A 25,610-nucleotide genomic window follows, 5' to 3' on the forward strand; every position below is an offset into this window, starting at 1 on the left:
TTAAACTAAAATTAAATAGATTTATTATTACTCAATAAATTGAACGCTTATGCTTAGAATATGCTCATCAATTTGTTGTTGTGGCTCGCCACTTTCCATCCACTTGGCTTTGGAGTAATTATTATGTTGTTATGTTGAAATTGCGGCTGGAAATCGAATTCGAAATCGTGTGTGGGTGCCAAAAGCGCAATTTAATTTTACGACAGATACATTTATGCTTATTACTTGTGTTGATTTTATGTCTAAAATATGTCTACGATGCGGTCATAATGGATATGCAAGTGTGTTAGCGGTGTGTGTATGCTTGCTGATGTGTGAATGTGTTCTTACAGACTAGGTTCCGATAATATATATAGTATATAATATATAGTAAATATGGTCTACGAGCTAAGTATTGATTGATATGTACAGAAGCCTTGCAGCCTAACACAAAAAAAGGGAAAAGTTCGTAGGAGGATAAAACAGATTTCACGCTAAAAACAAATTGGTTTTGTGGGACTCGTAACCTAATTCATATATCATATATATACGGGTATATTGGTTGTATATTTGTATGTATCCGAAGTGATGCACTCGCTTATGTAAGTAATGGCTATCGATAACTGCACGCTCGCTGGCTTGTCTTTTATGCAAATGTGGAAATAGAGCACACATGTATCCCATATATAGGCTATATATATTCTTGTATGATCCTCTACTGGCGGCGTTTCGGTTGGGGGACGGGTGCTGAATGAATGCTGCATATTATAGGTATGTGTGGACATCGATGCGCCTAATGCGCTTTTCTTGTCCTTGCCTCCACAATGGCCACATCCTTCCTGCTCCTGCTCCTGCTCCTGTGCTCCTTGTCCTGTGCTCCTGCCGCACGCGTGTGTATGTACATTTGGGTTCGGCATCTCTGTGCTTGTGTGTTGTGAGTTGAACTGCTTTTGTATTTTTCTGAAAAATATGACTTTGGTATTCCTATCCTTTCCTTGCCGTCCGGTTATCCTCCTCTCTAGCTGACCACGGCATCCTTGAGCAAGGGGACAGCAGCACCAGCCCCCGCCGTAGCCCCTCCGTTCACAAGGACCTCGCTGGCCTCCATGTCCTGGTCGGCCTCCTCGTTCTCCTGCTTGACCGGCGATCGATGGGACTCCGAATCCTCTTCAGCGGCCTTTGGCGGCTCCTCCTCGTCGTGCTCCTCCTCGTTGGCGGGTGCTTCTGCGTGGCAGGGTGAGCTCGTCCTTGTTTCCCCCTGGGACAGCGGCACATTGGCCACCAGCACGCCCGAGTACTTGACGCCATTGAGCTCCAGATTCACAATCAACTGCGGTTCGCCGTTATCGCCAGTTCCTGGAAAGGATAAGGTTTTTAAATTAATGTGTTTAAATATTTAAAAAATATTTTAATTTGCAATAATCTCTACACATTTCTGGGATAAATCCTTAAGTGAATTCTGATTATAAATACTTTTCCAATAAAAAAAGTCCCTTTTGTGATTTTAGATAAATACAAAATAAAATTGCATAGTCCCTACACATGTCTAGGATAAATCCTTTAAATCCTTCCCCATCCCCCTTCGAATTCTTCCCAATTAACTCACCATTCCTTGCCACTTGAAACTGCATGCCGGACAGCAGGCTCAGTGTCTCGAGGGGATTGAGCTTGCCAGTGGAGGGCGTATCCTTGTCCTCGGCCGGCAGATCCTTTCCGCCGCTCTGGGGCTTACCGCCGCCCTTCTTCTTGGTGGAAACGGGTGAGCTGTGGCGATGACCCACCGAGCCACCGGTGGTGGTGGTGGAGGTGGTGGGCGAGTTCTCGATGGCCGAGTCGTCGGACTTGTCCAGCTGGTGGCTCTGGTGGTGGTGGTGGTGATGTCCGTTCATCTGCTGCGGCTCGCTGTCATCGTTCATGGAGGACGAGTTTCCCGTGGTATTGTGCTCGGCGTGGGCGTAGTCGTCCTCCGGTTCGCCCTCGGAGGCGGCATCCTGCTGGTGGCCCATCGATGGATGGTGGAATCCCGCTGCAGCTGCCACGGCGGCCATGTTGTGGGGATTCAGGTAGAAGTTGGCGGGAAAGCCGGGTGGCAGGAGGCCACTGCCCACACGCTTGGCTGGAGGCGGCTGGTGGGGCTGGTCGTCCTGGTCCACGGGCTCCGGCGTGGGCTCCCGTTCGCGTTCCCTTTTGATATTTGTGAGATTTGGCGGCGAATCGGATAGGTTCAGGGCTTCGCTGTGATGGAGAGTGGAGAGAAACGGTAATGGTTAGAGTCTTTGCTGAATAGTTTTCATATTAAGCAGAGGGCGCTTTAACAGCTCTTCTCAGCAACTTTGAGAGGTAGATGGCGCCAGGTGTCTAGATGGCGGATTTTTACCCTTGCAGAGGGTCTATGGGTATCATTATTAACACATGATTTTATTAGCATGATATGGTTTAAGCTGCAAGGGTATATATGCTTCGGATTACCGAGGTTGTCTTGATTTCTTGTTGATTAAAAAATTAACATTTCATTTAGGGATATTAAGGGATAATGATCAGTAGCCAATCTTTTAGTAATATAAAGATAAATCAATAAAAAGTACTATTTTCTAAGTTTATATTTTCTAATATTAAGGGATAATGATCAACAGACAATCTTTTAGTATTATAAATAAAAAAAAAAAAAAAATACTATTTTCTTAACGCATTTTAAGCACAGAGGAAAGCAAAAGTGAAAACCAGTTGGAGGGGGTTCAATCCCACTTATGGCTAATGAAAACATTTGGCAATCGTCATTTGCAAATCTGCCAGTGATCGCAATCAGACTTGAATCAATGTTTGGACTTACCGTTGCTGCGGCGATGTGTGAGCCGAACCCGGTGGGCTGTTGTTGTTGTGGTACATGTGCCACAGTGCCACCTGAGCACTGAGTGCCTCGTGCTTGCTCAGATCGGGGCTTTGGGATCGCTGTCGCTGCTGCTGCAGGTGATGTTGCTGCTGCTGGTGCGACTGTTGCTGCTGATGTTGCTGCTGCTGCTGGTGTTGCTGCTGCTGATGCTGCTGTTGCTGCTGCTGATGGGGATGGGCGCCACCCAGCACGGAGGGCATACCCTGCTCCTTCTTGGCCTGGATCAGCTGCAGATACTCCATCATCCGGCTCTCGATCTCCTGCTTGACCAGATTGGGCATCTGACCAAAGGCCGGAGCACCCATCAGGCGATGATGGGCTGCTGCGGCGGCGGCATTGTTGATTGCCTGCTGATTGTTGGCCACGGCGGCATGGGTGACCAAAGCCAGAGGCGACATTTGTTGCATGCCACCCGGCAGAGAGGGTCGCGAAATGGGCGTCTATGGCGGGGGAGATACGAACATGAGTACCAGGTATTGCTTGACCTATAAAAGATCTTAAAAATCCTGAGTGCTTACCATTGGCATCTGACTGTGCATGGCCTCGTATTGCCCGTAGCTGGAGCGTCGTCCTTCCCGGCGATTACCATCGATGGCCGCCTGCAGCTCCGCCGGCGTGCTGAGGTTCTTCTTCTCGCACTCGTACGGGTACAGATACTTCATGTATCTGCAAGATGCGAGATGCATAAAATTATTAATAAGCGCGGCAAACATGCGATGTCTTTGCTGCCCAGGGAGATGCACCAGGGTAAACTCCACGTTGATGTCCTGTTTAAGTTGAATTATCGTGTAAATACGAAAGCGACAGGCAAACAAATCACGATCCCACAGAGAGAGAGAATCACTGATCGATTGTTGCTTGATCGCTGCAATGTTTGATTGTCCGTTTCGGTTTCTGTTTGCCCCGCATCTTGCATTGCTGATGGTGTTTGTGTTTGCCTTGGACATAGCTCAACGTGGCAGGTAACCACCGGTGGATAGGATGGGATCGAAGGGATTGAGGGGTATATCCACTTACTGGGTGCGCAGGGTGAAGGCGGCACTGGTGATGCTCGACGGCAGATGCAGCCCCTTGATGATCTCCTGCCACAGCTTCTTGTTGATAACATCCACCAAACCGCCGCGGGCAATCACCAGATTATACAGCTCGTAGAGATCCAGCACCGATTTGGCCATAATCGGCAGCCGATTGATCGGCGTACCTGCAATATATAGATAGATTGGAAATAGGGTTTACTACACTACACATTCGAATACCAATTCAGTTGTTTGCGCTGTGAAACTTGTTCTTGCACTTGGCAATGTTTTCCATCCAGCTCGTTAAATGCACCAACAAGCAAAACACGATTTAAAGATCCATAAAACAGATTTATCTTGCCCAAAGAGTGCAGAGATTCCCCCGCTTGCAGCAGTACCAACGATCCCACTCCCACTCATCGATCACGAAGCAATTAACACTTGTAGCCCCGGTAGCAGCTGAAAAGTGCAGACCGAAGCCGATAAAAACTGAAATAAATCCTAATTGTTGCCCGATTCGAAACACACACTACTGTACTCTGCCATATACACATGTTTGTACATATGTTGATCTGTTTATGGCAGCTAATCATCATCATACACATTGGCATTTGCCTCTATTTGCTATTGAAATTGTATTATTCAAATTTTCACGTGCCGTTGGAACGCTTTTCCTCTTTTTATTGCACACCGAAAGAAACTTTAATGGAGTTCTATATATCAAGACAAAAATCACTAATAATACCTGGTCAATAAGTTAAGTTATAGGTTCTTTTCAAATTAATAAGTTTGAAGATAAATATTGATAAGTTTAAGGACAAGATCAAATAGTATAGAAAGTTTCGTCCACTTAAGGACCTAATCACATGCTTTTAAATACCAATTTTCCATAATAATATATCATCCTTCAACTAAAGCACCCCCTTCGCATTTAGCACTTAAAATCCCCAACTCTTTTCATTTCGTTTAGGGCCCAAAACGAAAAGGTATAAAAAACAGATCAACCTGCATAATTGCTGGCTCTGTACGTGTGTAATTCGAATTTGTATAATGCTGCCCGGCCTCCTTTCTTTTTTACGATCCAAATACCAAATACCATATACCAAATCACCGAATGCCTGTTGCTGCCCCATGGATCCAACGATCCATCGATCGATCGATCGACTTTCGGTTTCTTTTTCCTTGTGTTTTATGAGCCCGAAAGGAATCAATCAAACTCTTTGATGGACGTGTTGATTGAATGAAAATACGTTTGTTTTTTATGCATATAAACAAATTGAGTGGCGAGGTGATGCTCGTATCAAAAAGGAATAAGACAAAATAAATGAACAACTGCCAGTCGGGATATTTGTGTGCACTATAATGTGCAAAGAGCAAAAAAAGATTGGATCCAAATCGATCGCTGCACGAGCCACAAACAAAAAACTGGGGAGGACGCACATAATCAAAGGCAATTTAATGATCAACTCGGGCTGCCCGTCACTCGAATCGATCATTAAACTCGGATCGAAATCCAGGGCCCAAGGCTCCCGGTGCAATCCTATCTGAATATCGGCAATATTGGAATATCTGAACCGATCGCTACTCCTCCCGACACGCACATGCCGACTGACGACTTATTATTATTATTTTTCTTGGCAGCTTTTTACATTTTTTTTAGGTTTGCTTTCAGTCTGAACTCTTTTTGGGGGCGCACATCTATTTATTTATTCGGCTGCATTTGTTTTCCTAGTTGTCAGGCGTTTTTAATGGAAATTAAAAGAAACTTGATCGAGTCTGAAATCATAACGCCACCAGCACAGGAGGGAGTCGTATTTGGTCCGGGGGCCCAGATCTCCCCGGGCTTCACAGATCTCGTTGGATACCGAATCTCAGATCTCAGATGGTGGATGTGCCCGGGCGTTGAGCACTGGGAAATATTTACGAAAATAGCGACCGCGTTGATAAGTGATTGACGTCTTTTAATTAAGAATTGCGCCGCTCTTCGCTGCACAAACATCTCACGGCAAGCGATCCACATTTATTTTATACACCTCTAAATATATATATATATATAGAAATATGTATGGCATAATTTCCGTTAGTTAGTTGTACAATTGTACAATATCATTCGGTTATAGACATATGGACACGGAATACTTTTGGCCCGAGTCGCATTTTTCGGTGCTTTCTTCTCTCATGGCGGACGACACTTTAGACAGTCTCCCCCAGGCGACCCCCTTTCCCCATCCTGCACCTCCGCCCCTGCCCTGTCCCCCCCCTTTACAGTGACCGCGACGGGTGAGCATGCATATGTCAAAACTTGAACGCATGTGACAGATTAAAATCCATTAAGTTGTCAAGCCCCAGAGATGTTCTACGCATCTATAGATGTGTAAGTGTGTTTATTCAAAGCATAGATTTTTAATATACTTTGTATGAAACTTATACGGAATTACATAAAATAAATAAACAATGCATGAAACAAACATGTATTTGGCTTGCGAAATTATTCTTTCTTTTCTCACTTTTTTCACATTGGTTCGCGAAATTCCTACAGAAATATATATTTTCCTAAGCGCTAAAATTTTTAGAATCGTTTAAATATTTCGTGATTCAAGGAATTAAGGTAAGGTATTCAGAAATCATTTCAAGAACAAAATAAAATCTATGCAGTTGAAAGTATATATTTGTAAAGGTATGAAGACTTTACATATAACCATTCCTAAAAAAGTGTACTTATACAAAAAAATTCTTAATTGTAATTTTGTTTACCAATCTGATCAAAACAATTTAAATTTTAAAAGAATTAATGTTAAGCGTACCCAAAAATTTGCTTGATATCATAATTTTTAAACATTTCTTAATGTAGTTAAATTTAGTTAAGCTTTTACACAATTTTCCCTCTATAAAGGTTTGCCGTGGGTCAACAGTATAGGTCCTACAATTCTTCAGGATTATGACTTGTGCAAATACAAACAAATTTAATGCCCTCTCAAGTTGGCCTTCAGGCAATGGTGGCAAACACACTCCACCCAACATTTAAAGGGTTCCACAGGACGCTTAATGATTGCACTTGGAATGCCAACAGGAAGTGTAATTTATTGGGAAAAGTACAGTCACGGCAGGCATTAGTAGTATTGGGTGCACGCCACCGATTTCCCTCGCATTTGGTAATGCCCATAATTAATGACAAAAGTGCAGGAAAGCATACTCGCATGTATAAATAGGCATTTGCTCCGATTGCCGCTGCAAGTCGCCTCTAAAACTTAAGTACCAATATGCATATGGTACCCCCTTTGCTCGTGTGTGAGTGTGACAGTAATTTGAAGTGACAAAATGACAAAAAGTCAGCCACCAAAATGATTTCTCTACTTCTCCCGGTTTCTCAGTCCCTCGGTTTCCTTTTCACCAGAATTTCTGCATATTTTAATGGCTCCCCCTTTTGGCCCCCTCGCACTCCTCAAAATTAAACGTCAAAGTGCCGAGAAATTTATTCAATTAACATAATTTGAGTGAGCCCAAAAACACTTGGCTGGCTGAGTCAGCAATCCGTCATCTGGGCCAGGGATATGCAAATTCGAGATTCGAGATATGGCCCCCAATAGACCCCCCCCCCCTCCACCTCCACCCCTGGTAACCCCTTGAAAAACTTCAATGCAAGATGCAACTTACCGCGCTTTTGCATAAACGAGAACAAATCGTCCAGGAACTCTTTGCGTTTGGGGTCATCATTGATTTCATAGAGCTAAAATTAGAAGAAATATAGATTTAATAAGAAATTCTGTTAAGTTCCAAATCTTATAGAGGTTTTTGACATCTTTATAGAACTTTCTACCTAATTAAAGAATTGGAAATATCAAAACAATATAGTTTTATATTTTAAGAGACCATTTCGATTTCAATTTCGTACTCTTTCAAAGTCTTATTTCAATCATATCTAAGATAACACACAAAACGAGCTATTATAATCATATTAGGGTGCAATAATAACAAAACAATCTAACAAAAGAACCTACAACTTGACTCTTTTGGCCAATGGTTTGGCACAAAATGGAGTTTTGGCTCACTTCTGGCCTTTTGTTGGGCCAACAATAGACGCGTGTTAGCTCGTTCCACCTCGCTTTCAAACCCTCCCTTCAATGTTTTCCCATTGTTTGCTGGGGGTTGATAGAGAACCAATCCCCTGACCTAACCTCCAACCCTGCTCCTTTTGGGTTTTCGTAAAAGTGTGAAGCACTCAATGAGCGTGAGTCGTACAATGGATAATTAGGTGATAAAGATAGGGCCAGAAATATACACACGATGGGAAGGGGGCAGGGGGAGATACATAGATACATATGTATCTGCCATCTATACATTATTATTTATCATCGCTATCTGCTGCGGTTTTCCTGCGGCTCATGCTTTGACCTTTGCCACCAGGAACCAAGTCTTGCAGGAAAAACCCGAGTCACAACTTGAGTACGAGTATGTTCAGAATTAATGACAACATCGGAGTGAACTCATCAAATTCGGAATTCATCATACTTTCCGCCTACTGCAAAAAGAAAGAAACGAACGCGCCGAGCTGGAGTTGTGAAGTTGGAGACCCAGACCCAAAGCCCTATACCATCCGTGGTGCACATTCTAAGTCAATGCGAATGATGAACTGCCTCCTTCTCCAGCTCCTTTCGCCTCCCCACCTCCTCGCATAAATGATTTAAAACCAAGTCAGACTCGAAGCCTCGACTTAGGACGGAGACGGAGTCCTCCTGCCGGCTTCTTTCCCAAACTGGCTGGGCTGGGGATATTTTTTATGATGCTCGACGCCCACAAGAGCTATAGGAGCATTGCGAAAAAAAAACTCCTTATGTATATGGCTTTATACCGCTCGGGGTTGAGCCAAACACAAAATAAATTAATTGAAATTCAACTGGATTGGTTTGGTTCCTCAAAGGCTTTGTTGTTTTTCACTGATTGCACTTTATAGGGGCTGTACCTCCTGTATTTGATCTTCGGAAATAAGCATGTTAGCACTTGTTGAGCTCCGATTTTTGTATATTTGAAAACTAAATATCACTTGTTTTTGATGCACAAAAAACCCAATTTCTTCGGTTTTATCTCATTGATCAACGCGACGATGCAACGCCATCAAAGGTCGTTTATCAACTAAATATGTGGCAGGAGTCTGGATCGAAATGCTGCCTGCGTCGCTGCCGCTGCCACACGCACACATTTGAATAGCCACTCACACAGGCACACATATGTGTTGTATCTGTGTGCGATATTGCCTGCCTGTCTGGGGTATTCGGTATTAATAATCATAAAATGAAGTCCCGCTTACACACAAGGGTTGCAAACCTGTGCCTGCCTCTCATTTTCCAATATCTCTCCCGATTTTCCGATCCCTAACTTGCATCACAGCAGCCGCAAAACCGTTAAGCGCTACCAATATCTCTCCCAAATCCGTAGCAATAAAGTTATAAAACAGAGAAACAGGAATTCTATCCCCTAACAGGGTTTTTGTAGACCAATCATAATCGTTTTTATAACTATCGAAGATGCTGCCTGAGCACACACACATGTTTTTCGGGTTCGGAATTCTGGATTCCGGGTTCGGGGTTCGGGTTATAAAAATAATCTCACTTATTTGTCGCCTAGTCTTGGTGCCCAACAAATCCGCTGCCTGGGTGCTTGAAATTTGAATCCTTGATTCTGGGAATTCTCCCGATGCATTTTCGCCAGATCAATTCCTTTTGCCTGCCCTCGCTTCTGTGTCGGTGCGGGGTGTGGGTGTAATTTATAACTATCAGATACAGATACAGATGCCTTGGCATATGGATGCAAAAAGGTCTGCAGTGGACATTAAAATTTATATGGACAGAGATCCCGTTGCAGGACCTTTGGTCCCTAAGTGTTATCCTGCCGTATCGAGTGCATAATTCGACCGCCAGCACTCACACATCATCTTTCGAGCCGAATGCAGAAGCAACTCGTAGATACAGATACATTCACATCTGCAGGTTGCCGGCATATTTATTCAAGAATTTCACACTCATTACTCGAAAAACGTGTTGAACAGACTTTCCGTTTCGATGTGTTTTATATTTTATTCCATTTGTTGGCTCTTACAATTTTCTGGAGAATTCGTCTGCTAATGAAGTTTCACAATTTACAGTGAATAAATGCCAATTAAAATTTATTTATCACTCTGACTTCTCATAATAATTAAATCTTGATAGTGCTGAGGCTTCAATTTGACAATACTTTAAATTGCAGACGCAACACAAATTATAAAGAAATTGGTTTACATGTCTATCATCAAAGGTTTGGCATTTTAGATAATTATTAACGTTTATTAAGTTTACAAAAAAACTGTATTTTCTTTTAGCTCGTATCTAAATAAAATATTAATGAATATGTTATTTCGGATTTTCGGATCTATAGGTTGGAAAATCCAGAAGTATTGCAAATTAAAAATAAACTTCTTAAAGGTATTGAGCACGTTATTAATTATGTTTTATGCTTTCAGTATGGTAAACCAAATTTATAAAAATCTCAAATTCTTACTTTGTATTTTTCCCTAGCCATTCAAAAGAATTTAGAACGTTAGCCCAACGATGACTAAGTGAATTGTCGAACAGCTAATTGCAAAAGGCAAAACACGCGCCAAAAAAAACTTTGGATTGAAAGCAAATTGCACAATCCCCACAATTGAATTCTTCAGCAAGTCTACATCTATACATTTTCTGCCTTAGGAATTAAGTACAAAGAAATAAAATATAGAATATTATTGGAAAATGCTTTGGGGTCTATAATTAAACATAATTATTCAGTACGTACAGATAATTGACATTGATTAATGAGAGCAGAGCAGCCGCAGAAAGAAACTATATAATACAAGAAATGAGCAGCGAAATGTACCAAAAATAATATTTTTGTTTTACTTGTTGTCTTCGTCTGCGGATGGATGGATATAAAGATAGATAGATAGATGGATGGATGGCTGACTGGGTGACTGGCTGACTATCTGACTGATGGCCAAGACTGAGAACTAAAATCAGAGCGTTTTTGTATTTGTATTTGAATTTGGGGAAAGGAAAGGCAAATGGCTGAGTGGCTGAGTAGCCGGCGAATGAATGAACGTATCTGTGCGATACTCTTTCAAAATGGCCTTTTTCATAGTCGCAGCTATCGCTTCAATTAACATAATTAACGTTTCGTCTCGTTTCCACAATTAATGAAAGAGCGAAACAGCCATTTTGAATGTGCGGCGAGGGATTTATTCGACACCTACAGAAAAAACAGCAAGTTGGAGGTGGAATAAGGGGAGATATAGGTATATATATATATAGGTATACCTTCCCAGCCGGTTTCTGCAAGCACATCATCATCATTCAAGAGCCCCGCACACGGTGTAAGCGAAGGTGTTAAGCGTGAAGTTACAGATACATAGCCACAGCCGCGAGATACATAAGTATCTTTTGCATTGCATTGCGAGGGTCAAAGTTTTTATAGTGCATAGAGAATGCGGGCTCCGTTTGATGGATAGCTCGCTGGCCGAAAGGGAGTGAGAGCATTTAAAGTTAATCGAAATTCGGTTTTTATGACCCAAGCGAGACGAGTCAAACGAAACCAAACCAAACCAGACCAAAAACCCGAGCCAAAAGCTGTCGAGGTTCACACAGTGCGCATATGTATCTGTATCTCGATTTTGGCAACCACATTTAATGACCGGACCAAACTAAAATTGTGCACTGCTCTCGAGAAATACGAAAATGCGAGGGGATTGGGATTTTGGGCCTACTAATTGCTCTTGGTCATCGCATCTGGACCTCACATGCCGGGGGATGCTACCCATAGCCATCGCATTTTCTCACCATATTAACGCCCTGGAAAAGGGGCTTCATTAATTGCTCAATTGCAAACCGGAACTATCGTATCGCCTGGAACGCCTCAAGGCGGCACTAACATAAACCGTGCCGATCCGAAACGAGATCTGCAGCATCTTCCAACTGGTTTCGAGCCCCTTTGGCCAGGTGGGATTGGGATTGGGATTGGGTATGGTTAAGGAATGGGAATGGGTTAAGATGCTCTCCCAATGGACTGCGACTGGCTATTAGTCGTTAATTGATAGCTTGCCTGCATCTTGTTTACACACAGTTTTGTCGATTTCAATTGACTGGACCTGGACTCGAACCCGGACCCCCTCTACTCCTCCTCCAGTAACTCTACTAACCTGTCTGACTTGTTTGAACTGCTCTTCAAAGCTCCATCCATTATTCTGCTGCGATGAATTGGAGGCCTCGCTGGACGTCGACGAGTTGGATGCGGAATTGGCTGCAAAGTGGCGGGCTGAGTGCAACAGTTAACAACACAAATGGATCGCCGGCTGCCACGCGATAGATTAGATACCAACCTTCTTTGCCGCTCGGCGCTGCTGTGGGGGATGCAAACGAGAACTGGTGGGCACCTGCTCCTCCACCTCCACCTCCTCCTCCACCTCCACCTCCGCCGGATCCTCCGGTTCCTCCTGGTCCGCTGCTGCCACCTCCATTGGTTGCGGCCGGATTGGAGCTGGGCGTGGTGGTGGTTCCCCCGTTGTAGCTGCTCCCGTTCCCGTTTCCACCACTGGGCGCCGAGGTCACGTGGCCAAAGGAGGCAGCCGCCGCCGCCGCAGCCACCGAATTGTGGGGCAGCGGGAATCCCGAGCTGATGGTCGTGGGCAGCATATTGGCCCCAAAAGCCGCCGCATGAGCTGCAGCCGCGTAATCCTGTTCCTGCGGTTAAAATAGCAGATTTATCAGGGGTTTTTTTCAAACAACTTTACAATTTGGAGTTATAACTCACATACTCTCTGTACATTTTCAGTTTTTAAAGTAAATCAAGTCTTGAATAATTTTTAAGTTTTTTCCCAAGCAATAACTTAATATCAAGTCATTAATATGTTCAAACCACATATCTGTTACAACAAATACAAGGATAAATCGGTTTTATATAAATCATTTTAAGGCACTAATTTGAAGTACCAGGACTATCTATTAACACTAAATCCATTTTTTTTGATTTGTAAAATTAGAAGTATCTAAAAAAAATACAAGAAAAATTTCTATAATAAAAAAGCGCTATATTGATATGATATATATATATGATCTCATCAAAAAATGTAATGTTTTAAACTATATATCAATCAAAACTATAGTAGGCTGGACTATTTTCTTTTAAAAGATATTTTTGTCTAATGTTTTTTAAAGCTAGTATTATCATATCATATATTACACTGTATTATAGACACTCACCATCAGTCCCACCTTCATGTCGCGCACCTGCATCTTGAGCTTCTCGAGCACGTCGCTGTGCTGCAGATTTGGAATGCTGTGTAGACCGCCGATGCCCATGAAGCTGCCCAGAGCGTTGAGCGGATGATTTGGCGGCAGTTGATGGTGATGGCTGTGAGAAAATGGGGATTATTGCACCTCCGCATCGAGGACATTAATCAGGAGCAGTCACTCACCTCAGGGGCAACTCGGTCTGTGGCTCGGGACTGGCGAAGTTCCCTCCTCCGCCGGAAACTGTGTGACTTAAGCGGGCCGCAATCGCCGCCTTGGCGCTCAGCTGATGGTGCTCCCCATCCACGGAGTCGCAGTCGCGCATCTCGTCGTCCGTTCGATCACCATGTGACTGCACCGGGAAAAAAAACAGATAGTTTGGAAATTAGATAAGTATTTTAAGTAATGAGAGCAATCAAAGAAACGTCTTAAAAATTAACGTTGGTTTTTTTAACTTATGAAATCGAATTACTAATCCTTGGAACAGATATAGCTCTTAACAACAACCTTCAGATTTTTCAGTTTAGGAAATTATAAACATGACTGTTCAAAGCTTATCTGCACTCAGAAAAGTTAAGAACGGAGGAAAGCCAAGCCCAAAAGTTCTTAATATGATAATTAGAAGAAACATTCCTGAAATCAAGACGAAAGTGCTCTCGAGTTAGATTTCCTAAGCGAAGCGATCATGAAATAGTGATGACAATAGAGATGACGAAGCGAAAGTTGTCTTGCAAACTTCATCTCGATTTAAAGAACTTAAATTTGTGTACTTTCATATTAAGAAAATAATTTTTAAAATAATTTTTTGTTATTAGTGTACAGTTAAAAAATTGCTTATTTACATCCTGCTAACGAAATCGGAAAATACAGAACATTTCTAAGTTTTTAAGACCTTAGGCCTATACTTTAACCTCATCTGCTAACTTAGTGATTGAACTTTTGTTGGAATCAAAAAATATAAAAATATTATTATTACTAATGTAATTTTAGTATTAAATTTCTTCCTGTGCACTCCAAACGAAAAACAAAGAAACCCCTTAGAGTTGATGGGGAATTAATGGCGGCGCTTATGTCAACAAGCGGCCTGCTGGGCTAGCGTTAATTTAGATACTTTGTCAAGCGGCAAATCGGAATCAGAATCACAATCAGAATCGATGTTAAGACACTCGAATCTTCCTGGGATCACACCGCGTGGGCAGTGGTCATTGGTCTAGCTGGGGATCATCTGGCTGACTCACAGGCCCCTCGATTCTGGTTTATGGCATGTGCCGAGAGCTAAGAGCCACATTAACCAAGCCACGCCGCGCAATTTCAATTGAAAGCAACTAAAGCAACTGAAAGCCACTTCCTCCGGCGGGGTGACAACAAAGGTAACCACTTAATAAATTAACAATGGCAGACCCACAAAACGGCAATCAGTCGTTGGCACTCCAGGGCCGTTTTGGAGGGTTCCCTCAAGGGGGTTCCAAGGGGGGAGGATTCCTGCAGCTCCGCTCCTGGCCGGCAGACCCATCTCTGCCAGCCGTGACTCTTTGCCAAGAAGTCCGCCACGCATGGCCGAGAGTGTTGAAGTCACCAACTGCGACTGGGTCTTTAGCTTCACCCATGGTGCTCCGTGGCCAGCTCTCCAACTCCAGTAAAACTCCAATGCAACTCCATCACGGCTTCTTGGTTTTTATGCATTTGGAGAGGTGCAAATTAAGCGCATCTGTGACTGTGTGCAAATCGGGAATTTTCAATTTAAACACAACCATCGGGGGAGCAGGAGAAGGAGGTGGAGATGGAGCAACCCGGGGTCCAAACAAAGTAAGCCAGTCTTATATAGTGTGTGCATATATGTTTGCTGGATCTGCGAGTGTGTTCAACATTTATCGCCTGGCTCTTTGCTGGTACTGGTACTAGTGGTACACTAGTGTACCAGTACCACACTGGTGTCGCTTTGGCATAATCATAAATGCAACCAAAACCAAGGCATAGACAATGCCTCGACCAGAGAGAAACCGAGTTCCCGGAATTCTTTGAAGTTGGCGCGAATGCATACCGCTTCTATGGCGAAAATGTTGCATGTGCCTTTCCACACACAGTTGCGGTCGAAATAATTATGGTGATGTTGTCAGGTCACTAAAAAATGGCTTTCAAAATCGGAATGGTTTTTTAACGCGGAATTTGGAATATTTTATTTTTGAAGTGCGGAAAATATCATAAAAGATGTCAATAATTTTGATAAATTTAAGTTAGTTAGGGTAATATTCTTAAGATTTTAAGTCAATAAATGCATATTATTTAAAATGCTTTACAAGAGTGGTCACCTTATAACAGAAATGCACTGTGATTCTATCCCGCAGGCCTCCATTCCTTTTTCTGCTGATGACCACTGCTTTAAAAACTTAGAAATAAAAATAGTTTGTTTATTGAACTCGACATAACACCTAAAATATATTACATTTTAAATAAATTTATTCATTTTAAAAAGTTCTTTAAATACATTTTTCAAGGAACCCAAAGCTTATTGATCACCCCTCGCATCTTGGTAGCTGAACTCGACTTAACCCGGCTTGGTTGGTTAGTTAACTCAACTTGGCGGTTACTTGGCTTATATTTGCCAGTGTGTGTATATCAAATTAATGTAACTTATCGAAGCCATGCGAAATACAGGCAGATGCTCGGGCCCAGCCATATATGTATATATGTACCCAAGAGTATGTGCATGCTCCTCTGGACCTCGGCGATTCAGTTGCGGTCGGCTGTTGACCAGGCCCAAACAGAATTGTGGTCTGTGCTCCGCCAATGGCCAACATCCAACAACCAACAGCCAACGGAAAACGGCATGCAGGCCATACCAACTTGCACCTATAAAATGTCTAATTAATGCACAACGAATTTGTGCCGCTTTAATGTTGCCTCTGCAAGTGGATCGGCAGATGGAAGTGCAATTGGCTGCTCAAAGAGCGTACACATGCAATTTATTTAAAATATTCATTAAAAAGGTAACAAAGTAGGCTTCTGGGAATTATGGGAGAATTTTAAAGCCGAAGAAACCATTCGTTTTTGAAGGGGTTTACGTATGAAAGTCGGTCTTTTAATTATAAAAACCATTATCGGGTATCATTAATACGGAAAATAAAGCCAAGTACCATTTACCAAAATATCCGGAAAATCGCTTATTTATTAACGCAACTTTATTTTTAAAGTTCGTAAACGTTAAAGTACATTAAAACAGTATTAAAAAGCTGTTACCAAGATTTCTGAACTTTATTAACGAAGTTTTCTTTAAGAGAATTTTTTAATTAGAGATCCAATTTAAATACCTGGAAATAGGGTTCCAATAGAAAGAAATGCATCAAAATCACCACAACGATGCCTCTTTCAGATATGGAATTTCATAGGAATATCGGGAGAGCTTCCGGGAAAATTATATAGTCGTAATAGGCGTCGCATAAATCACCATGAAGCGATAAGGTGTTCCACTTGGAAGGCATTAAGTCACATCCAATGGAAATGGATGGCGGGAAAAACACCCGCACAGTCAGAAAAACTCGACTAATGGAGGTGTACTATCCGCCATATATACATATATACTGATGTGGCTATATAGGAACCCACCTGGTCGGGGGACACGCTAGTTCCATTAATTTCTGCGTTGATAAAACGCTACTGTTATCGCTGGCTAAAAACCGAAGACTGCAACTGCTAAGGCAAGACATTAAATCGCAATTAGACCCACAGACAATGAGGAAAACTCCGACGTACATATGTGCGATAGAGAGATACTACTTCAAAACTGAAACAAAACAAATGGATATGGGTATGGGTCTGTGGGGTTTTGAGGGGGCAGCACCTGTGCAATTTACTTTAATAGCTTTCAATGCACCGCAGACGCAGACGGAGGCAACTATCTGAGTGGCCTGTATAGGTAAAATATTTAATTTATTTGCCACAGACAGTTTTCACCCCTCATCCCCTTTTTTTTATCGCTAATTAGTGTTGACATTACATTTTCGATAGAAGTAGCTGGAAATAATTTATCTAAATTTATTATCATTGCATTGAGTACTGAGAACCACAAATGCAATTTACCTAATTTCTATTCGCTGTACGATATGTTTTGTCAATGACAAATTTGTAGGAAATTGCTGGCAGTTTTTGAGGGTTTCAGATACGGACAAACGGACAAGCGGACGGACAGATGGACGGACAAACGGACGGAGGTCGTATGTGCAACATGCCGTGCTAATTTAAAACAAAGGGACGAACCGCTGCGACCGCTCGAAAACCCATAATGCGACAATCCTGAAACGAAGCTGTGAAGGGCGCTGCCGGCAAACAGGATCAGGATATTGCTACCAGAAGAGAGAATCCTATGAAGTACATATACAGCAGCCCATCTAAGGGGCGTTTATTGTGTGAAGGATTAAGATTACGAGCCGGCGAGCATGTGTATCCGCATTTGTATCTGTATCTGTGGCTCGAGTCGCCGGTTTTACAACTGAATTTCCTTGCTTTTCTGTTGTTCTTCTTCCTTTTTTTAGCCCGAACTCGCCTAATGTCCTTATGACTCAAGTGGGTTCGCCGGGACCCTCATTTGAGGATCAGTTCGGGGCGTACTGGCGTCTTAAGTATATTACGTTCGTCTTTATTCAAATCTTGAGACGAGTAATTGTGCATATTGTTTGAACTATTTTTAAAAACAAGGTAAAATGAGGGAAAGATATTCACAGGAATACTCTTTAGTAAGTTATAGGTTAAAAAACAATATACCTATTATGTGATCAAAAACTTTATTTAATTATTCTGAAAAATATGTACTAGCTTTAAATGGTTTTTAAGTAAAATATATCTTTTTAGAACCTTAAAAATGCTCCGATATCTTAAAGAAGTTATACCTATAAATAAAGTCGTATTCATGTAATTAAGTATTATAAAGATTAATAAATTATTTCAAATATTTAATCATTAAAATTAGAACCCTCTTAGTAACTTTTAAGTTAACACATTAATTGCAGGCAGACCAAAGTGTAAGGTTACGCACATGTGCTGACAGATATCTCTTCTATAAAAATAGTTTCCTAGGCATCCATATGTCATATCTTCATATCTGTCAAAATCATAATCTTGGATGACATGATGCCCCTCAGAGATACATTCCATCTTGCCCCCGGGGTTTTACGTCTGCGGGAGATTAAGCGCGATCTGGGATGAACCTCTATATAAGGATTTAATCCATAGACAAATCTGCTAATTGGACTACAAGCCAGATTCAAGATTCTAAGCCATTATTATTTATTTAAAACCGAACCGTTAACAAGCCATCAAAGAGTTCTTTTTTATATACCAATCAACCCCTTAAGCTGGTCTCTCCTTTCAGTTTTTCTGTTTTCGCCAGGCACATGTGCTGGGATCTTATAACTGAATAAATATATATAAATAAAAATTGCCCATTTACGCATCCACCCCGTGGCGAATTATGTATTTCAACGCGATGCAACTGCAGCAGAATATTGCGATGGTAAGAACTGCAAGCCAGCGGCAAAAAAAAAATGGAAAAAGTTGAAAATAAAATGTGTAAAAAGGGACAAAAACATGTGCAACGTGGTCTTCGGGCAACGAGAGCATGGAAATAAAATTAAAATGCAAAACGTATCTGAAAGATACATATCCATGTACTACATGCCCGCGCGCACTCACACAGATACGCCGCCTTAATGGTCGAGTGTGTGTGTGCGTACAAACGCGATTTCATTCGCTCGCCAAGCGTCGAAGCGGAAAAAATAAAGCGAATAAAATATAAAAATGGAAACAACAAAAACGGGCCAACAAACACACACACACACACACAGAAATACACAGGCAAAACATAATGGCGCTGGCTGTACATTATACATACGTACACCACCCCCCTGGCCATAACACCCCCTTATCCCTTTTGGCACGCACGCCCATGTAAAATGAGCGCGGCGGGCAGACGAAAAATTTCGCGTAAACAATAAAAAATACAAAAAACGAAACCGGTTAAAAAAACGACAACAAAAACAACAGGGGAGAGAGGAGAAAAACGCAACGGTTAAACGGCAATAGTTGGGCTGGGTTCTACGTCTGCCAAGGGCGTAGCCAGGATTTTCAATTGGGGGCGGCTAAAATATTATTTTTTGAAGGGGATCAGCAAGCCAAACAAACAAGAAAACATAATAATGATAGTATTAAAAAATCATACACAAAATGTAAAGGAATATAAGACTTGGATTCTATTTGAATAACCTTTCCAATTTGTCAGTAATCACAACTTCATAATTTTGTATATTCATCAAAAGGAAATTTTTTTTTATATTAAAAAAAAGAATTGGAAATTGCTAATTGCTAACTAATTAAAGAACAGTAAAGTTTATCAAAAAGTTTTTCAACCATTTTTTTTAATGCTCTGTAAGGAACAATTGCTCCTCCTGCCACTAACTGCCTACGCCCATTGCGTCTGGGTCTGGAGTTTTTACTGGAAGACCAAGTCCAAGTCGCACTTCTCGGAGCTCCAGAGCTTGGTCTGCCCTCCGTCTCCTTTTCCTTCTCCGGGGTGGATTCACTGCGTCTAGCTTCGATTGCAGGCGGCAATAATTAAAAACTGCATTATTTTATTGCCCTGGCCAGCCTGCAAGTCCGCCTGTCTTTTGGCCTCTTGGTCTCTTCGTCTTTTGACGGACTGTCTGGACTCCAAAGAGCCCACTTTATTGGATCCCAACGGAGGAGGGCTTGGCGGGGGCACCGAGGCTTGTTACAGTCGCCTGCCCGAAATATATCTCTGTTTTATGACTGGGTGTCGCCACATAAAGAAAGTTTTCTAAGACCGCACTTTCCACCATTGTTAATCAGGGAATGTTACTAAGCACAATAGTTCGCTTGTGATGGGTCCACGATTCAGAGAACATGTTATCGGGGTAAAAAGGTCTCCTAAAAATATTGGGTTTTGATAGATTTTTGCGAAAAACAATTGGGAGTGTTGTTATTTTATTCTGAATAGTAATATTTGGTACTTATTTTAATGCCAAAGAATTTTGAAAGAAAATATTACTGCAATTTTGAAAGTAAATCATTTAAAAAACGAAATATCTTATATCTTGAAATGTATCTTGTTTTCAAATTTAAGTTTACATAATAATTGAATCAAATAAGCCCTTATCTTCACTTTTCTCTAAGAAAATCGATCAATATAATGAAATAAATTTATAAAATGATCTAAGGTAGAGGCAATTTTATGGTATCGTATAGATGAATCTTCGTACACATTAGCAACCAATACTTTTCAACCATACCTATATTAATTGCTTATTCTTTTACCTTTTGAACAACAGCCAATTTGTATGATTTAATTTTCTGATATTCCACAAAAAGACTTCGTTTAAGAATCGATAATAATTACGTATTGATTTCAGTTGCTTTTGTTTGGCTTCATTATACACAAATTCCAGGGGTGTTCAGGTGTGAATTAAGGAAAACAGGCAAACATTAAACAAGGATGTTTTTAGTGTTAAATTAAGCTTTTTGTTTGCCAGTATGGTTATTCAATTTGTTGAGGCTTACGCGATTTTCTCCTTGGCCATTTGGCACGCCCATTTTTGTTTGTATTTAGCAAGAGGGAGAGCGATATATGGTATAAAAGAGACGGCAAACTTTTTATTAGCGCGATGATAAATACACTTTTTATCCACTCCACCACACACACACCCCACAAACCTCTTCCCCTTCAGAAATTCGCAATTCGTGCCCTCGCAAATTCACATTTTGTTTTGCGATTCGCAATTCGTTTTTCTTGCCCCTTTTTCGCAATCGGCAGCTGTACTGGAAAAATCCAATTAACAGTTTTATTAGCTATGGTTGGCAAAATAATTCATAAATTCATTAAAAACAATACGAAAAGCGCGAACTGTAATAGTACCAATAATAATCATATTTTTTACGAGCTCTTTCTGCTGCTATTGCGCTGTTTTAATTTTTGTTTTGTTTTTATATGTGTTTTTCTGACATTTGTCGCCATGCAGTTTTGTATGCCGTAAATTGCATTTGTAGTAAATTCAATTTTTTTTTTTAAATATATATACAAGTGACGTGACAAATCCCCCCTTTTGGCCAGTTTCAAGTTCGCGCCTCGCAAAGAAACTAAAAGCAAAACAAATTTCGTTTGTCATTGCGGTTGAAAGCGCCACAAGAAAAATAAAAAAAAAAATAAAAAATGGGAGGGGAGAGAGTCAGGGACATGTCATCCCCCAAAGGCCCCCACTAGATACTTAATCAAATATTTCCCCTGCTATATGGTTATGCAAGAAGAAGAGCAGAAAGAGCCCCCAGAAAGAATTTAATAAAAATCGTTGCCTGTCAGCGTACAAGAAGCCAAACAAATTATAACAGGTGCCGCTGCCCGTCCGACCCAAATGATTTCTTCGGCCAGGGGCGCAGGGGAAGGGTCTCGAAGGGGGGCCCGAAGAGGGTGTGAGCAGCCCACTGTGGCTCGTTTTCCAATCAACCAAGTGTGAAACAGTTAACCTGCTCAGAACCAGGTAAATCATTTTGAAAACAACATATTTAAGCACCCAAAATTAATGGGGGCTATATATTTTCTTTATATTTCGTTTCATATTTCACCAGATAAGTTGAAAATATATGAATATTTATATCTTAAAAATAAAGAAAATTATACTACATAATTTTATTATTATTTTGATTAAACAGCAACAAAATATGGTTCTATAGAAGTTACTTACAGTCTAAATATAAATTTTGATCCTACAGTAATCGAGTGTAATCGCTTTTAAATATCTTAAACGTTTAACTATTTAAAAAAAAAATGAAACCCACTCAACAAGCTCTATAAAATTAAATTTTCCTCCCAAATCCCATAATTAAATTAATAACTTTTCCCAACTTACGGGCTACCACATAAAAATGGTCATAAAGAAATATGGAAAATGCCGCCCAAAATCCAGCCAAAGTGTGAATCAGTGCAAACACCAGCAAACACCACTCAAGCCGTTAACAACCACTGAGATTTCGGGGGGTTTCCCCCAAACCAAAACGAGACCCATGTGATTTAATGTGGGAACTCTGCCCGGAGCACGTGCAGTGGTCAGTAAATGAATCCCCTTTCGCGTAGAATCAAGAATCCAATATCAAGAATCGAAAGCCAGCGAGCGATTTTCAATTGTCCCAAGTCATGTTCGCGGGCTTGATTTAATTTAAAAACGATTCAAAAATTACAGACAGCAATTCGGCAATAATTTTAAACTCTGCGTTTAACCCAAGTAATTAAAGTGCCGCTCGGATGACGACGATGCTGGGCATCGTCCATGGGGCATGGACCGTTGGGCACGACTTGGTTTCATTCGAGAATTTATGACTTTTTGACAGCCCACATTATTGTTTAATCGTGACTTTTGAGTCGAAAATCCGAGCGAGTGGCCGCAGGATTTGATTTGAATAGAAACGCGATTCGGATCGGATGTGCGAATGACACCAGCATGTCGGCTTTGTGGGGTTAATTAAACAGCACCCACATGCGGACATTCAATTGAGGAACCCTTCAATTAACACCAGCCAAGAAGGGAATAACATCGAGGTTTGATCACTGAGATGACGAATGACGCATGGATCTGAGTTCCGAGATTGTTTGCACAGACCATCCCGGCCCGTCTTCTTGGCCAAAAGCGAGGCTATTAAAAATTATGTAAATAGCCGGCCGGCAGTGAGTGTATAAAGTCTGGCTCATTGTTGATCGAGCCGGCAATGTCTATTAACAATAATAAAAATGAAAGAAAAACAAAGGGGCTGAAAAAAAAAACTAACAAGAGTTTTATTGAATTGAAGAAGATGCGATGAAGCTGCATACCTATATACCCACATATACCTGAAAGCGAATGGCCGAAAGGCCTAAAAGGCTATAAAACCCATTTAATATTCATTTAAGGTACTAACAAATAATGCAAATATTTGAACAATTTATTTACATATGAACGCCATCAAAGAGCTTGAATTGAAAGAGATCTTTCAATCGGTGGAAATTGTGAACGGGATCTTGGGATCCCAAGATCTCGGTCCCCGAAACAGATGAATCTATTTGTGTTTATGAGTATGTTATGCACTTAGCTCGATCAACGTGTGAGTATATATGTGAGTGGGTCTGTATAATAACCGTCTTGTATGCGACCATTTAGCATGTCACCTTTTAACGGCTCTCTGGCAAACAGAAACGCCAAAATATCATCTTCCCCCCGATTTCGTATTCCCTTTCTCCCAGCCTCTATTGAATCAACATATTTTTTTAACATTATAATTACGTTTTGAATCATCTGCAAACAATGTGAGTCCAATTGCAGGTATTGCTTTTGGTTTCAATCACAAAAAAGTAAAACAAAAACTTAAGTATAAGTTGCTACCCAAACAAGAGATCATGATGGCATAAAAAGTTTTGCGTCATTTGTTGATGGCAAAGATTTCTTTCACGTGCCGTCGGCAAATCAGTATTATTTTTGTACCCCTGTTTTCTTATAGATAGATTTATAGCATCTGGTATATCTTTTTCCCTTCAGTTGTCACACTTTTCCATCCTAGAAGACTAAATAATATTTTTCGCGTGGCAAATGGATATTGATGCATTAGTTACTCAAATTACCGCATGGTCGAGTGGAAAACAAATCAAATTCTATATATAATGGCTAGATGAAAGGTTGAATACATTATTAATTTTGATGCTTGACAAATTTCATTTGGTGAAATACACACCTTGGGGCGTGTCTAAAAAAAATTATAGGAAAATATTTTTTTCATTAGAAGATGATGGTTGTAAAAATCATCAGAAGAGGGACAATAAACAATTACGTAAATTTATCATAGTTAAATTTTTAACAACTATTTATATTTATTCATCATTATATCATATCAGTACTTTACAAATTGGTAGTGAATTATTAACTTTATTGGATACTTGTCGATTGTTAAAATTTTATTGATGCAATTATGCCAATTAAACTTATGATAGAAATTGCTATAAATGCCATATTGGTTACTAATCACCATGACAAGTAAACTTTGATTGAGAAATACTTTGATGGATCGTGATAGCCAGAGGGAAAAAGTATTCTATTATAATATATGAGAAAACATATTAGTAACTGATATTCAAGAATCAATTTTTTATTAAATTTAATTGATATCAGAATAAGGAAGTGGAGAATTCTTTGTTGCTCTATATCTATAATATGGTGTTTATATAGTTTTTCTTACCAAATCGTCTCCCAGATCAGAATCTCGTTCAATATTGCTGGTTGAACGACCGCTACAGTCCATAGTAGGGTGCACTCGCAGTTGCATTACGAATATTACGAATACCACAAATATAGCGAATATTCCGGTTGACAAGCGATCTTGGGATCGGTAATCACCCGCGATATAATTCCTTAGTTATGTATTATCTTAGCACAGCTCACTTTTGTTGTGTTTTTAGCTTCCAAACGGCATTAATTTTGCGGCTTGCATTTGATTTTTGGTACGCGCGAACCGTTATCTCTTATGATCTTAGGATCGTCTTACCCTATCACACATAATTCTTTATTCTTGTTGGCGAAAAGGAGATTGCGCTCAAGAACCGTTAACTTGGATTTTATGCCTTTCTGTTTGTTTAGCTGCGAATTTGCAATTATTTGCGGTTGCTTAATGCGATAAGCTCTATCTGAGGGTTTATTTTCTCACTTTAATCTTACACCAAGAGTTTTTATTACCACATTCACACACACACAGGACACGATTGTTATTAATCCACTTGGCTGATGGTATTTAATTAAAAGTTATGTGTCCATTTGAAAAGCCGTTATGCGACCGCACGATCGACGCTCACGGAACTCAAATTGGGCATAGAGTCTCGGTCTCGTCCACTCCGTAGTCCAAATCGATCTGAATCCAAACAAGAAACTATATACTTGGGCAGCGCAGCTCTGCCAACCTCTGCCGAGAGAGCCATCCAATTGGGAATGGAACGGAATGGAACACCACCCCCTTTCCTCTTTCAGACTCGAAATCTCTCAGCTCATCGATGGTGAAAAACAGGTATTTCGGAAATCGGATAAAATAAAACACCTACTTGGTATCAATATAATATTTTTGTCAATGCATGTTGTATACTGTTAAATTTTTTTTTTTTTAAAACTTATATTGGTTATGTTATTGTAGATATGTGGTATTTTAAATTGTTTCCAAATCCTTTACGAAAAAGATAAAATTAAAATTTTTTTTAGATCTTTAAAATAAAAGACAGAAATAATTTTTATTTTCGACGATATTACAGGAGGACGAAAATTTTAGCTGAAGGGACTTTGTATTTGGAATATATTTTTGAGATTATATATTGGTTAGTCAAAGAACTACTTTTTTGCTAGCCTCCATAAGAAAGTGCTTTAATAATAG

General features: G+C 40.6%; 1 protein-coding gene across 2 annotated transcripts; it reads right to left on the minus strand.

The window, feature by feature from the left end:
• On the minus strand, positions 1-25,106 carry retn (retained). Of its 2 annotated transcripts, none has more exons than XM_017074589.3 (11): positions 24,435-25,106; positions 13,361-13,527; positions 13,146-13,296; positions 12,266-12,626; positions 12,086-12,201; positions 7,540-7,612; positions 3,887-4,070; positions 3,388-3,535; positions 2,810-3,309; positions 1,586-2,214; positions 1-1,335 (listed from the first exon to the last, which is right to left on the minus strand). In XM_017074589.3, the coding sequence occupies exons 1-11, from the start codon at positions 24,519-24,521 to the stop codon at positions 998-1,000; spliced, it is 2,754 nt and encodes a 917-aa protein (XP_016930078.2). In that variant the 5' UTR covers positions 24,522-25,106; the 3' UTR covers positions 1-997. The 2 variants fall into 2 exon arrangements, with proteins under 2 accessions (XP_016930078.2, XP_016930080.2); XM_017074591.3 differs by having other exon boundaries at positions 12,086-12,186; positions 24,435-25,105.
• Positions 25,107-25,610: the final 504 nt, after the last annotated feature.

Source organism: Drosophila suzukii, chromosome 2R (assembly GCF_043229965.1).
Source record: "Drosophila suzukii chromosome 2R, CBGP_Dsuzu_IsoJpt1.0, whole genome shotgun sequence".
Lineage (NCBI taxonomy): Eukaryota > Metazoa > Arthropoda > Insecta > Diptera > Drosophilidae > Drosophila > Drosophila suzukii.